The sequence below is a fragment of the Silene latifolia genome, chromosome Y, assembly GCF_048544455.1.
Source record: "Silene latifolia isolate original U9 population chromosome Y, ASM4854445v1, whole genome shotgun sequence".
Taxonomy (NCBI): domain Eukaryota; kingdom Viridiplantae; phylum Streptophyta; class Magnoliopsida; order Caryophyllales; family Caryophyllaceae; genus Silene; species Silene latifolia.
This window is the reverse complement of record NC_133538.1, coordinates 378161566-378172927: the sequence shown is the minus strand read 5'-3', so window position 1 is coordinate 378172927 and position 11362 is coordinate 378161566. Positions and strand designations below refer to the sequence as shown.

General features: G+C 37.4%; 1 protein-coding gene and 1 long non-coding RNA gene across 4 annotated transcripts; both read right to left on the bottom strand.

Moving 5' to 3' along the window:
* Nucleotides 1–2031: 2031 nt before the first annotated feature.
* Nucleotides 2032–7459, bottom strand: LOC141631916 (outer envelope protein 39, chloroplastic-like). The gene is made up of 12 exons (XM_074444523.1): nt 7450–7459; nt 6675–6701; nt 6501–6567; nt 6225–6260; nt 5089–5233; nt 4809–4967; nt 4638–4697; nt 4261–4374; nt 3990–4105; nt 2949–3096; nt 2671–2740; nt 2032–2419 (listed from the first exon to the last, which is right to left on the bottom strand). Exons 1-12 carry the CDS (start codon nt 7457–7459, stop codon nt 2262–2264), a joined length of 1110 nt encoding a protein of 369 aa, XP_074300624.1. The 3' UTR covers nt 2032–2261.
* A 166-nt stretch (nt 7460–7625) lies between these two features.
* On the bottom strand, nt 7626–9745 carry LOC141634129 (uncharacterized). Of its 3 annotated transcripts, none has more exons than XR_012538882.1 (4): nt 9258–9745; nt 9004–9076; nt 8312–8705; nt 7626–7869 (listed from the first exon to the last, which is right to left on the bottom strand). It is a non-coding gene; the product is annotated as an uncharacterized LOC141634129 (long non-coding RNA). The 3 variants fall into 3 exon arrangements; XR_012538881.1 differs by having other exon boundaries at nt 8312–8694; XR_012538883.1 differs by having other exon boundaries at nt 8312–8694; nt 9499–9745.
* Between the last annotated feature and the right edge of the window lie 1617 nt (nt 9746–11362).

Here is an 11362-nt window from a genome sequence, read left to right as displayed (position 1 = left end):
TGACGCCACATTCGTACAACTACCCCCGTCAATGATAACGCTACACCATCGATCCCCAATTTGACACTTGGTATGGAATAATTGGTTACGTTGGTCGGAATCAGCGGTAACGTTTTTTGTTTGGAGGGTTCTAAGAACCAAAGCTGTGTCATAAATGGGTGCCTCGTATCCTTCAACCTCTTCGTCCTCGCCTCCCTCGTCAAACACAAACATGTCTCCTAGACGAGCCTCCTCTTCGAGTAATTCATCACGACACTCCACTGCTTCTCTCAAGGTCACTACTCGTTTATTAGGACAAGCGTTTTGATAGTGACCGAAACCCTGACATTTAAAGCACCTCACTTTGGACAGGCTGGTTTCTTTAATTGTGTTGGGCGTTTTAAGGGTAGAAGACGAAGTCCCTGAAGTTGGTTTTACAGGAGGGTTGGAATTGTTACTGGATGAATTAAATTTAAAAGATGACTCGGGTTTTGACCACGATTTGGGCTTAGAATCCGACCCAGAACTTTCCCCATATTTGTTTTTGCCTTGAGACTCGAGTTTTAAACAAAGCCCGCAAAGTGTGTCGAAATCGGAGTACGGGTACATCTCTACGATACTAGCAATATTATAATTTAATCCCCGCAAAAACCTAGCCATTTTTTGTTCCTCGACTTCCTCCAATTCTCCCATCAACGACAATCCCTCAAATTCATCTATATATTCTCCCACACTCAACTTCCCCTGTTTAAATTCCGCAATTTTACGGTAAGTGGTTATTCGATGGTTTGATGGCACATACCTTTTCCGTAGTTTGCGTTTTAGCGATTTCCATGAAGCGATTTTCTCCTTACCAGCCCGAGTACGTTTGGCCTTCAATCCCTCGAACCACAACGAAGCTCCCTTTCCCAATTTCAAGATCGCGTATTTGCACCTTTTTTCGTCGTTGAGATCTTTGAATTCGAACATTCGTTCTATCTTTCTTTCCCACTCCAAATAGTCCTCTGGATTCGAGCCTCCTGTGAATTCCGGGAGTTCGTTAATTTTGAACTCGTCCTGCTTTGGCCTTCGCCCCTGAATTCGAAGCATCTCGCGCACCTGAGCAAGTACAGCATCGTCATCGAATTCGGCCATGTCTTGGATTCTGTACGTTTGTTTCTGTTTTTTTTTTTTTGTTTTTTTTGGTAAAACGAAATAGGAGATGATAATCCCAAGATCGTCTTAATTTTTTTTTTTTTTTGGAAATCAAGAGCCGAAGCTCTGATACCACTTATGGTACGAATTTAAATGCAGAAGCGATATTTGATAAGTTAGACCTATAACTTATCAATGGGGAACGAACCCAAGACCTATTGAGAACGCTCGGGCTAATATTCAATACACGTTGAATAAAAGCGGAAACAACAAATGCTAAGCAAGCAAGAATTGTACTGGTGAAAGGGAAAACTTTCTGATGTTTTTATTTCAAAACTTGAATGGTCTTATTCTCCTTACAACTAGCCTTTATATAGCAAAACAAAACAGAGAAAAACTCTTGGCTTAACCATAACTTACGTACACCTAATCAAACTAGTAATTAGGCCTTAAAAAGAGTAATAAAACAAACATTTAAAAGAGTAAAGAACCATCATCTTGAGCTACTCAAACCCCTCCTTCAATGCTTGAAATTAAACACACCATGAGAGACTTGGACTCTCCAAACCAGCCGTGTTGTTTCGCCAGGAATTGAGCACGAGCCACGTCATCATTCGAACCCTCACTAGCACCATCGATCACTACCTCATCGACCTTATCCATGTCCGCATCAGGAATTTGGAGATTTAATTTCACTAATAGGACAATAATATTAATTAGAAGGATAGATTGAGTGATTTTGTCAACTAAAGTGCCTAACTTTGGGTTGGATTAAGCCTCTCTTAAAATTGATTAATTTCCATCTTAAAACTCTTGATTGATTGTTTGGCTCATACTCTTGTTTGAATTTCCTTTAATTGTCCTTGAAAACCAAATCCCCCCCCCCCCCCCTTCCCCTTTTTACATATTTGTTAACTTGTTACAATTGTTCTAATTGCTCTTTTAATTTCACTATTGAAAAACCCATCTTCTCTTGAGTTCGATCACTTGCTTACTACTTTACTAGTTTAGGATTAGTATTAATTAGTACGTATTGAGGTTATAAATTGTTAATTTGGCCGTCTTTTATTGCGACGTTTTAGGCGTGTCAGGGTTCAGCATTTATACAAACGGCTTGCAAAGGGCAGTTTCGGAGGGTTTGAAGAATGTCAAGATGCTACATTGGTGATGCTGAAGTAGACCGTTCTTTGTTGATAACCGTTCATCGCATAATCCACTTGAAAATGACCCAACTGTGACTTGAATCGTAAACCACACCCTATACCAACTCCAGTTCCTGGTTTACCGTGTCTCAAACCTGGGTTTCCTGTCATTTTAAGCAGACGCCTGAGTTAGGTTATCGATTCTGATGGTTAAAGGTAATATGATCATTTATTAACTTGGATGTTAAATTAAAACAAAAAAAAGTTAAGTATTCCAACTTTCTATGAATCGGGGCTCCAAAAGTAAAAAATGAGGAGTCTTTCTGAATAGAAGGGAGTAATTCAATATCCTAGGAAATGGCATCTCAAGGCTTTTGAAAGGCAAGTAAAAAACTATGGGATAGACTGATCTTACCAGGGACAAGGCGACCAGAATGATGATCCGACCCATAATCCATGAAGATTGCACCTTCCACCATTTTACTCTGGAGAAACAATACACAGATAAGATTCTTGGAATAATACATACACGGAAAAATGAGGTTATTACAAAAATAGGGAGTGTTTGACCCCATGGCAAGTGAAGAAAACCAGAACCGAGCCCCAAACAAAATGAAAAAAAAAAGAACTATACATTCGGAGACATCACTGCTAGGGAAACGTTTAAAAAAAAAGGTGTAAGAATGATCATACCAAAGGGAATGTCAGTTCACTGTTAGCCACCAAACAAGATCTTTCGGTACCAACACCACCCTCACCATAACCCCGGACACTACCAAGCCCCCCAATTGCAAATGCTTGATAAGGAGCCATATCTCCTACAATGGAACCTCCTGTGAGACTGCCAAGAATTTGATGTGAGACAAATGAGGAAAAGGTCACAGCTGAAATAGGAATATTTCGACAACACTTAGAACTTATAAGGAAATAGACGTTACAATGTTACATGCATCAATCGCACACAAAGAATCCATACAAAGATATCATTGAAATTTGAAACTACTTGAAGAGATGAATAGGATTAAAGGGAGAATAATTGATGAGTAATAAAGGAGCCTCGGTAGCTAGTCAATATCAATACTACTGTGTGGACAGTGGATATAGGAATGGATAGTGGATACCACAGCAAGAAAAAGAAATTGCAATGGTGTGGAGAACAAAAAATATTAGCTATCTTAAGCATTTACACAATTACACCATTATATATAGGGGAAAACAGACGAAATCAGCTCAAACAATAAATATTCAAGCTAACAGAGAAAAAAAAAGAAGAAAAACTGATATGGAAGTTGAAGTGGAGGATATTGCTTCAAACCATCATTCAAGTTAATGATAAATCACAACATTTGAAGTTCAAATTATACATATCGTCTTTTACCTTGATTATTGTGCTACAGAATATGTCTACTTGTCTTTGTTTTTCCATATCCCTATGCACTAGTAATCTAATTCAGAAAAATAAAGATTGATATTTCTATTATTTTCAGTAATGTGTTGATTGATTTTTCTAATTTTTTTTTTCAGTAATGTGTCTGTGCATTCATGTCGTCCTGTAAGAGTAGTAGAAGAAGAAAAAAAGATAGTTAAGCTCCTCCGGTTTCCTCTACTTCCTTTATTCTGTAAAAAAAAGGATATGAAGTGCAGAAGGTGATGACGTGTGTTGCATTTAATTTAGCCTTTGCGCTCATGTTTCAGCGGCACAGTCAGAAATCAGAGCTGGTAAAGATTTTTTACCTCGTCATGAGAAATGCTGGTCCAAGTCTGAAACCCTTTGTTCCGACAAATTGGAAGCGGTTGAAAACAAGCCATTTAGACAGAACAGGAATGCCTTGTTCAATTTGCAGGCTAAACTGCAATCGAAACAAAATATACGGAGTAATTATGTGAGAAGCAGCGAAACCTCATATCCCCTAGAACCAATTCTGTTACAGCAAGAAGTTCACATCTCTGAATTATTTTGCTCCGAGGGAAGTTCACATCTTAGATTCTAAGTTGAGGCTGTTACCCGTGTAAAGAAATTATCATTCGCCTTAGCATAGCGGGTTTGTTGCTTCAAAACCACCATGCTATCATGACAACCTCCATTGCACACAATATTTGAATGAAAAATCCGTGTTAGCTTCTTGAACAACAGAATAGTTCCTACAATATAGTTTTGCGATTCTCAAGGCTTTGTTGTTATGACTAATTAAAAATGTAATCAAATGTTCTTTTCTATGGCTTTTTCTTAACTCTTGCACATTTCTATAAAACAATTTATAAAACGGAACAGAGGGAAACTGAAAATGAAACAACTGTATCAGGTAACTAAACCAAAAATTTCTTTACAAAATAACTTAATTGCAAAATTGTATAGCATATACCCACGAACCTGCACGTCACCGAAAATCCATCAAGATCTCTACTAATTTGACGACCTTCATCATTTACAGGGCGAACATGCTGCAACATTATACAGCAGAAATTCACAATCACGTAGAGTTCAGAGTGAAGATTTTGAATCACATTTAAGCAACTAAGAAATTAGAATCAAAGTGTAGCAAGTGTTATCACCTCAAATTTAATACTGGTTGTACTGCTCCAATTGGAACTAGCTGGTTCGCTCAATTCTAAACCCACTGAAGAACGACAGAGATTTACACCCCCACTTCCAGCTTGTGAGAAGTTATCAATAGGCAGGCCGTGTACTCTAATTTCAGGAGATATAGAATGCTAAACCAACAAGACAAACTCTTACTGAAAGATTCGTATTCTAACAGAAGTAACATTTTATTGTGAGTTATAAATCGTCTCACAATCCTAAAGCTAATAATAATAAGACAACTAAGCATACCTGAACCACTAGAGACTGCTGAGGAAGCCATTCTGGTCTAGGCCTCCTATAAGCTACTAATACATTTGTATCATATAATTCTTTGTCCCAGAAAACATCAAGCTTCTCACTTCCACCAAACAAATTTGGGTGCTTAATGCACAGGCTGTCATAACACAGATTCATTGTCAATAATTTGATCTTCGCCGAAAAATCAAACAACAAATCTAAGGTAAGACCTTTTAACATAGTGGGATAGGTACATTAGTGTTAGTGGGCTGTCAAGATCCCCCGACTTTGGCATAGTTACATTAGTGTTAGTGGGTTGTCATAACACCGGGTTTGACAATATTATGAGTTTCTTGCAAGATTTAAGTTGAAAGGGTGAGTTCAGCTTGGAGCCTTAGAAAACTCACCCAGTTATACCATACCATCATCCCACAATTCTATACCTGACCCGCAATCTACATTAGAAAACTAACAAAAAAACACTACCACCACCAACAATGACATCACTCCAGTGCCTCAAGGGTTCCAATTGCGGGGGTCAAGTATACGCCACCTTATCCATGTGTTATCAGCACAAAGGGGTTGTTTCCCGATGAGCCAAAATACGACACTCCTAACATAAAATCCCACCTCCAATGTCAGTAATGGAAAAGTGAATGTCTACGTAGTCATAGCTTATCTTATTGTTAACATAGAACTCCAATTCATACTATCAAATGTAATAGAGTTCGAATCATTCATCATACAGTACATTGCATTCACGCATTACAACAACAACAACAACAACATTACCTCAGTGCCTCAATGGCTCCCGCAAATTGCGGGGTAAGGGGGGTCGGATGTACGCAGCCTTACCCTTGTGTTAGCAATACAAAGAGGCTGTTTCCGAATGACCCAAGATGGAAATTGCATCGAGAATTGCATCGAAGGACCGCTACTTCACAAAAGAAAGAAGCGAAGCCACCTTAGTGAGCCATTTTGATTTATTCCATTATAATCCATTCACGCATTACCCCCGAGAAAAATTCTAAAAAACAGTATTTTGCACACCACATAACATAGATATCAAAACATATGGAGCATATACAAACAACTGAAATGCAAGATAAATCATCTAGCCTAATCCACCAGCAATGTCAGCTCTTTACCTTCCAATTATTAACGAAAGAGGACCACCAGTATTCCTGTATAAAACAACATGAAACAATAAGCAATCATACAATATCTTAAGATTACTCTAAATTCAAAATAACACTACCCCAATGCCTCAAGGGCTCCCGCAAATTGCGGGATAAGAGGGTCAGATATACACAGTCTTACCCTTGTGTGCTAGCAACACAAAGAGACTACTCCCGAATGATCTAAGATGGAAATTGCGTCGAGAACTGCATCGAATGACTGATACTTCACAATAAGAGACTCACCCAAGAGGAGAGAGCATCAAAGCAGCACATAGTTTATGAGACAAATCAACATTCACGTCAATTTTGGCTGCAGAAATGAACAAATGTACACTAATTAATCATAACCCAATTCAAATTTAATCGGTAAATACTAAAAAAATGTGAATATATAACAATTCAATGAAAAAAACTCACCTTTACCAGAAAGGATACTCTTTTGAGCTCCCGTGAATGATTATAATACCCAAAAACAATTTGGCTCATAATAACAACAAATTTACATAGTATAAAAAATGGGTTGTTTACAGGATTTTTTTTTTTTTTTTCCTGGGGTCCTCCTCCATGATGTCTATAGAATTAATTAAACTCTTGCTATTACACTTCTCCTCTCTTCATTATTACTAGTTGTTGCACCGTGCCGGTGCCCCAATTTGGCAAAATGTTAAGCGGAAACAACTCATGGGTATAACATCTATAAAGTTTCAACAACGAAAAGGTTACATTTTAGGCATTTTAGGGTTATTACTATGGCTATTTCAGCGGCAACATGCAACATACCAAAGCAAAACTAAAAGGGAAGAAGAAAACTTTATACAAATATTCAAGTGGTCGACGCTTTTTTGGGGGTTTTGATATTATATCGAATGGAAATAGATATGCATGTTTAGTAGTAATTGTGCGTGGAAGAAGCTACAACAACCAGAAAAATGTTTGCCTCAAGTTATCCAAGATGGACGAGCGCTCCCTTGTCAAAATTCGCAGTCATGGGCACTATATTGACGACTTCATATGCCTTAAGAACGGGATTTCCAAACACATTATCCACTTATCTAGCGTGCCATTCTCTTAGCCTAAGAAACCGGTTAAAAATGGCTTAAGACACCGGTTTATAACCGGTCTATATCTAATAGGTGTCTTAGCTTAAGAAATCGGTTATTTTGACTGGTCTCTTTTGTCATCTTTAAGAAACCTGTTACCATTAAAAACTAGTCTCTTTGAAAAATGTTTAAAAGATTTGTTATTAGCCAAAACCGATGTCTTTGATCCCCTCTTTGAGACCATTTATTGACCAAAACAGGTCTCTTAAGTTTACTTAAATAGCAAATCAAAGAAAATAAAGATACGTATAAATTTATTTATTGCCGATATTAAAAGCATATATTATCACCATCAACTTACAAAAGCAATCTTATCTCTTTTCAAAACATGATATGGATTCGATAAATATATTGATATTACAAACAAATTCGAAGCAAAAAGAAGACATTACATAAGTTCAGAAAAACAAAAAAGTAGTGAGGGTCGGCGAAGATGCTCAAATTTACTCTTGATGAGGGTTCTTGGCTACTTTTTCCTATTCTCGTCTTGTGATCCATCGTACGTCCGCACACTGCACACATTAACCAATTGATTACACATAATAAGTTAATTGAGATGAACAAATTGTACGATGTAAAATGATGATGACTTAATCGTTGATAATCATAGTCCTTGTCTGGACTTAAGCTCACCAACATAAAATAATATTAACAATAGTCAGCAAATATCATAGTCCATAACTAAGATAAAACGAATGCAATATACTATCTCGTTAAGTTGGATTATGAATGAACTCCCTTAAATGTACTCAAGGAGCTGATTATAGATTTTCACAAAGCGAAGGAATAACACTAGCCAAGTGATATAGACTAGCTTTACTATTCACATAATGACCAAATTTGCAATAAATAAATATACGAATAAGAGGTGCAAATGCCTGATGAATAAATACTTAACAGTTCCAAAAAGAAAGCAAAATACAAACAAAGGAAGAAATGAGATGAATGAACTACCTAGCCTACATGCAACACCACTTAGTAGCCAGGACAGCAAGTAGCCAGCAGGTCAGACCTGCAGGTAGCAGGCAGCAGCAACACCGACAGTAGTTATCAAAAGTTGGCAACAGCTAACATCGAAACACCAGCCGCAAGCGCACTAAAACAACTAACAGTCAGTCAGCCAGCCCAGCACCAACACCATCACAAAACCAGTAGGCAGGATCGTCTAGCAGAAAATAGAAGAAGTAGCTTGCAGCGTTTAGCAGCATCACAACAGCCGCAACACATCCAATATGTACAACATTAACTATTAGTTAGCCAGCATAAGAGCAAACCAGCAGGCCAGGTCGACAGGACATCAACCATGACCCTCATGCTCAAGTTTTAGTCTCGTCGACCTACAAATATCCTCCATCAACCAATGTCAACCCAAATGTCAATAGTTAAACACCAACCAGTTAAACCAAATCATCCCTAAAATCAACCAAACAAAATTATGCATAATTTCACAAATTATAATCCACGACAATAACCATCAATTTTGCATGATATCAGTGAATCAGCTCCCATTAAACCATCAGCAATTTAACAGCAACCAAGACTAACAAGATAAAAAAATCAACAATAAGGACAAACTACACACGCAATTTCCTATTAGTACACATACAATATCTTAATAAAAACAAGTTGAAAATACATGCAATTACCTTTGATACAACAATTGACCGAATTCGAGTTCTTCCATCCCCATATCGTCCCTCAAGTTGCCTCCTCCTTCACCTGAAATTCACATTTATGAGGATAAGGAGAATGAAGTTAAATAATTGAATTATAAATATTTTAATCTTTATTATTTAATTAGGATCTCAAAGAATAATAATAGGTGATGGAGGAAGAAGGAAATGAGAATCGACATAGTAAAAAGTAATAGAGAAGCAAATGAGAATATTTGAGTCTTTACCTCTGTGTATAGATTTCTAATGCTGGATTAAATATCATAAGTTTTAATTTACAAAGAAGAATTAGAGGAACATGTGAAAATATGATGCACTTGATTCGATGCCTTTGAATCTACTAATCTACCGAGAATGACCCAAAATCACAACCTCTCCATGGATACTGAAGTTGAATAAATAAATCTCGCACAAATAATCGACTACCCAACCACTCATTAAATTCAAACTAAGAAAAGAAGAAGATACCCAGAATGAAGGGACATAAATAGAGGCAATCTACTAAGAGCTTGACATGATTTGGTATTTGCAGGATGCACAAATAACCAAATCATGTGGAATGAAAGAAGCAGAAATAGTAACTTAAGAAAACGGTGCACGACTAAGTTGTTTAATCCCTCTCAATTGGCACTCCTTTCTTCTCCTTCACCTCCCATTTACTGCACTTGAGCGAAATGTCACTGACCAATGTTGCTTTGTCTAACGTCCTTTTCTGCAAAAACATATAAGAATATTCCATCTATTAACGTTGTGCTATTAAGGCTTTAGTAGCACATAACATATACGAAGCGTTATTAGGACATTAATAACGCTTGCTTACCACAACTTCATGAATATTCATGTTCTTAACTGAATCCTCGGTTGTGTTGTAAACGCGTACTGACTTTTTACTCTTGTTCACCAAATACAACATCCAGAGGCCATCAAGTAATACAGGTACATGGAACTAGTCAATAAATATGGAAGATTGAGGCACAAATTAAAACAAATACGAGTGAGGCACCGATAAAACCATTATGTATGCAAAATTATCCAGAAAAGGCACTTACATGTGTTGTCTCACTTAGTTTAAACCCCTTATTTATATTTTTCTTTAATAGGGTGGCCAGTTTTGGCATGAACTTATGACAGCCTCGACCCTTGGTAACCATCTCAAGTATCTCCCCTACATACATTGAACAAAGATGTAGTTCTAAGATTGTACATTACAAAGTTAGGTTGAGTATGTCTCACACTTTACCATAACATTTGGACAAAGTATGTAGTGTTGTGTGTCAATTTTTTTAAATGATCTTCCATAAATAAAATATAATTGATTACCCTTGTCAACGCCTCCATTACCTAGTAAAAAATTAGTGAAATTCTGATTTAGTAAAACTTAAACAATTAGTTATGGTAATTAAGAAAGAAACCTTTTTCAACAACCTCTACACCAATGGGTTGTTCTCCAAGAATAGTATAACGAACACGACTGACCGACAATTCAATTTCTCCGTCACTGAAATTTTCGCCGCCTCTGTACCTACAAATTAAAATAAGAATTTCGACGAAAGCAATGTACAGATGTTGTCTTCTACCAACACCGGACGATTAAAGAATCCTAACAATGCTCATGCACTAACCCATGTTCACCTCTGGTAGGATGTAGAACTATACGGCGTAGAAGTTTGTTCACCCTTGCATTGATAAATGTATTTAGGTCTCCATCGTCATCCTTACTGTTACTTTTTCCTTTTCTGTAACCTTTTTAACTCGCTTACATCCTACCGTTGCCCGCTTTACCTTCACCTTCTTCAAATCCTCATCAACAACCATTTCCGTAGTCACCGAGCACCCTTTACCTTCAAGCCATTTTGGTCTACAATAGCGTGGACCTATTGGGTAAGGTTGCCCGTATACGACATCCCGAACAACATCAGACCTTCCAAACTGATCCTCTGAATCACCTACCCTATCAGCTGCTATTGCCTTTTGAACATCAGAGTGTTGTCATGCACCCAACCTTGGCTCATCAACCTTCTACCTATGACCCTTACCCTCAAAGTTCAACCTATCAAGATAGATAATCTGCAAGTAAAACACGTGACAGACACAATGCACAATTATGTATAACTTTCAGGCTAAATTAACAACCATATCTAAAAAAATTCAAATATAATGAGAAATCACTTGCCATCAAGACTAATGCACAGCCTGAAATACCATCACATGTACCTTCACCAGTATATTTCACCATCCACTGTAAAATGAACTTAGACCAATTCCATTTCCAATTTTCAGAAACATAATCGCAAATAACCGCTTGTAGCAGCTCTGGACTGATCCCCACGAC

Excerpts from the sequence above, each read along its gene's own strand:
- LOC141631916 (XM_074444523.1), bottom strand. Across the intron at positions 6,568-6,674 it reads GAGTATCCTTTCTGGTAAAG|CCAAAATTGACGTGAATGTT; the intron begins GTGAGTTTTTTT and ends TCATTTCTGCAG. Across the intron at positions 4,698-4,808 it reads CAACCAGTATTAAATTTGAG|CATGTTCGCCCTGTAAATGA; the intron begins GTGATAACACTT and ends ATAATGTTGCAG.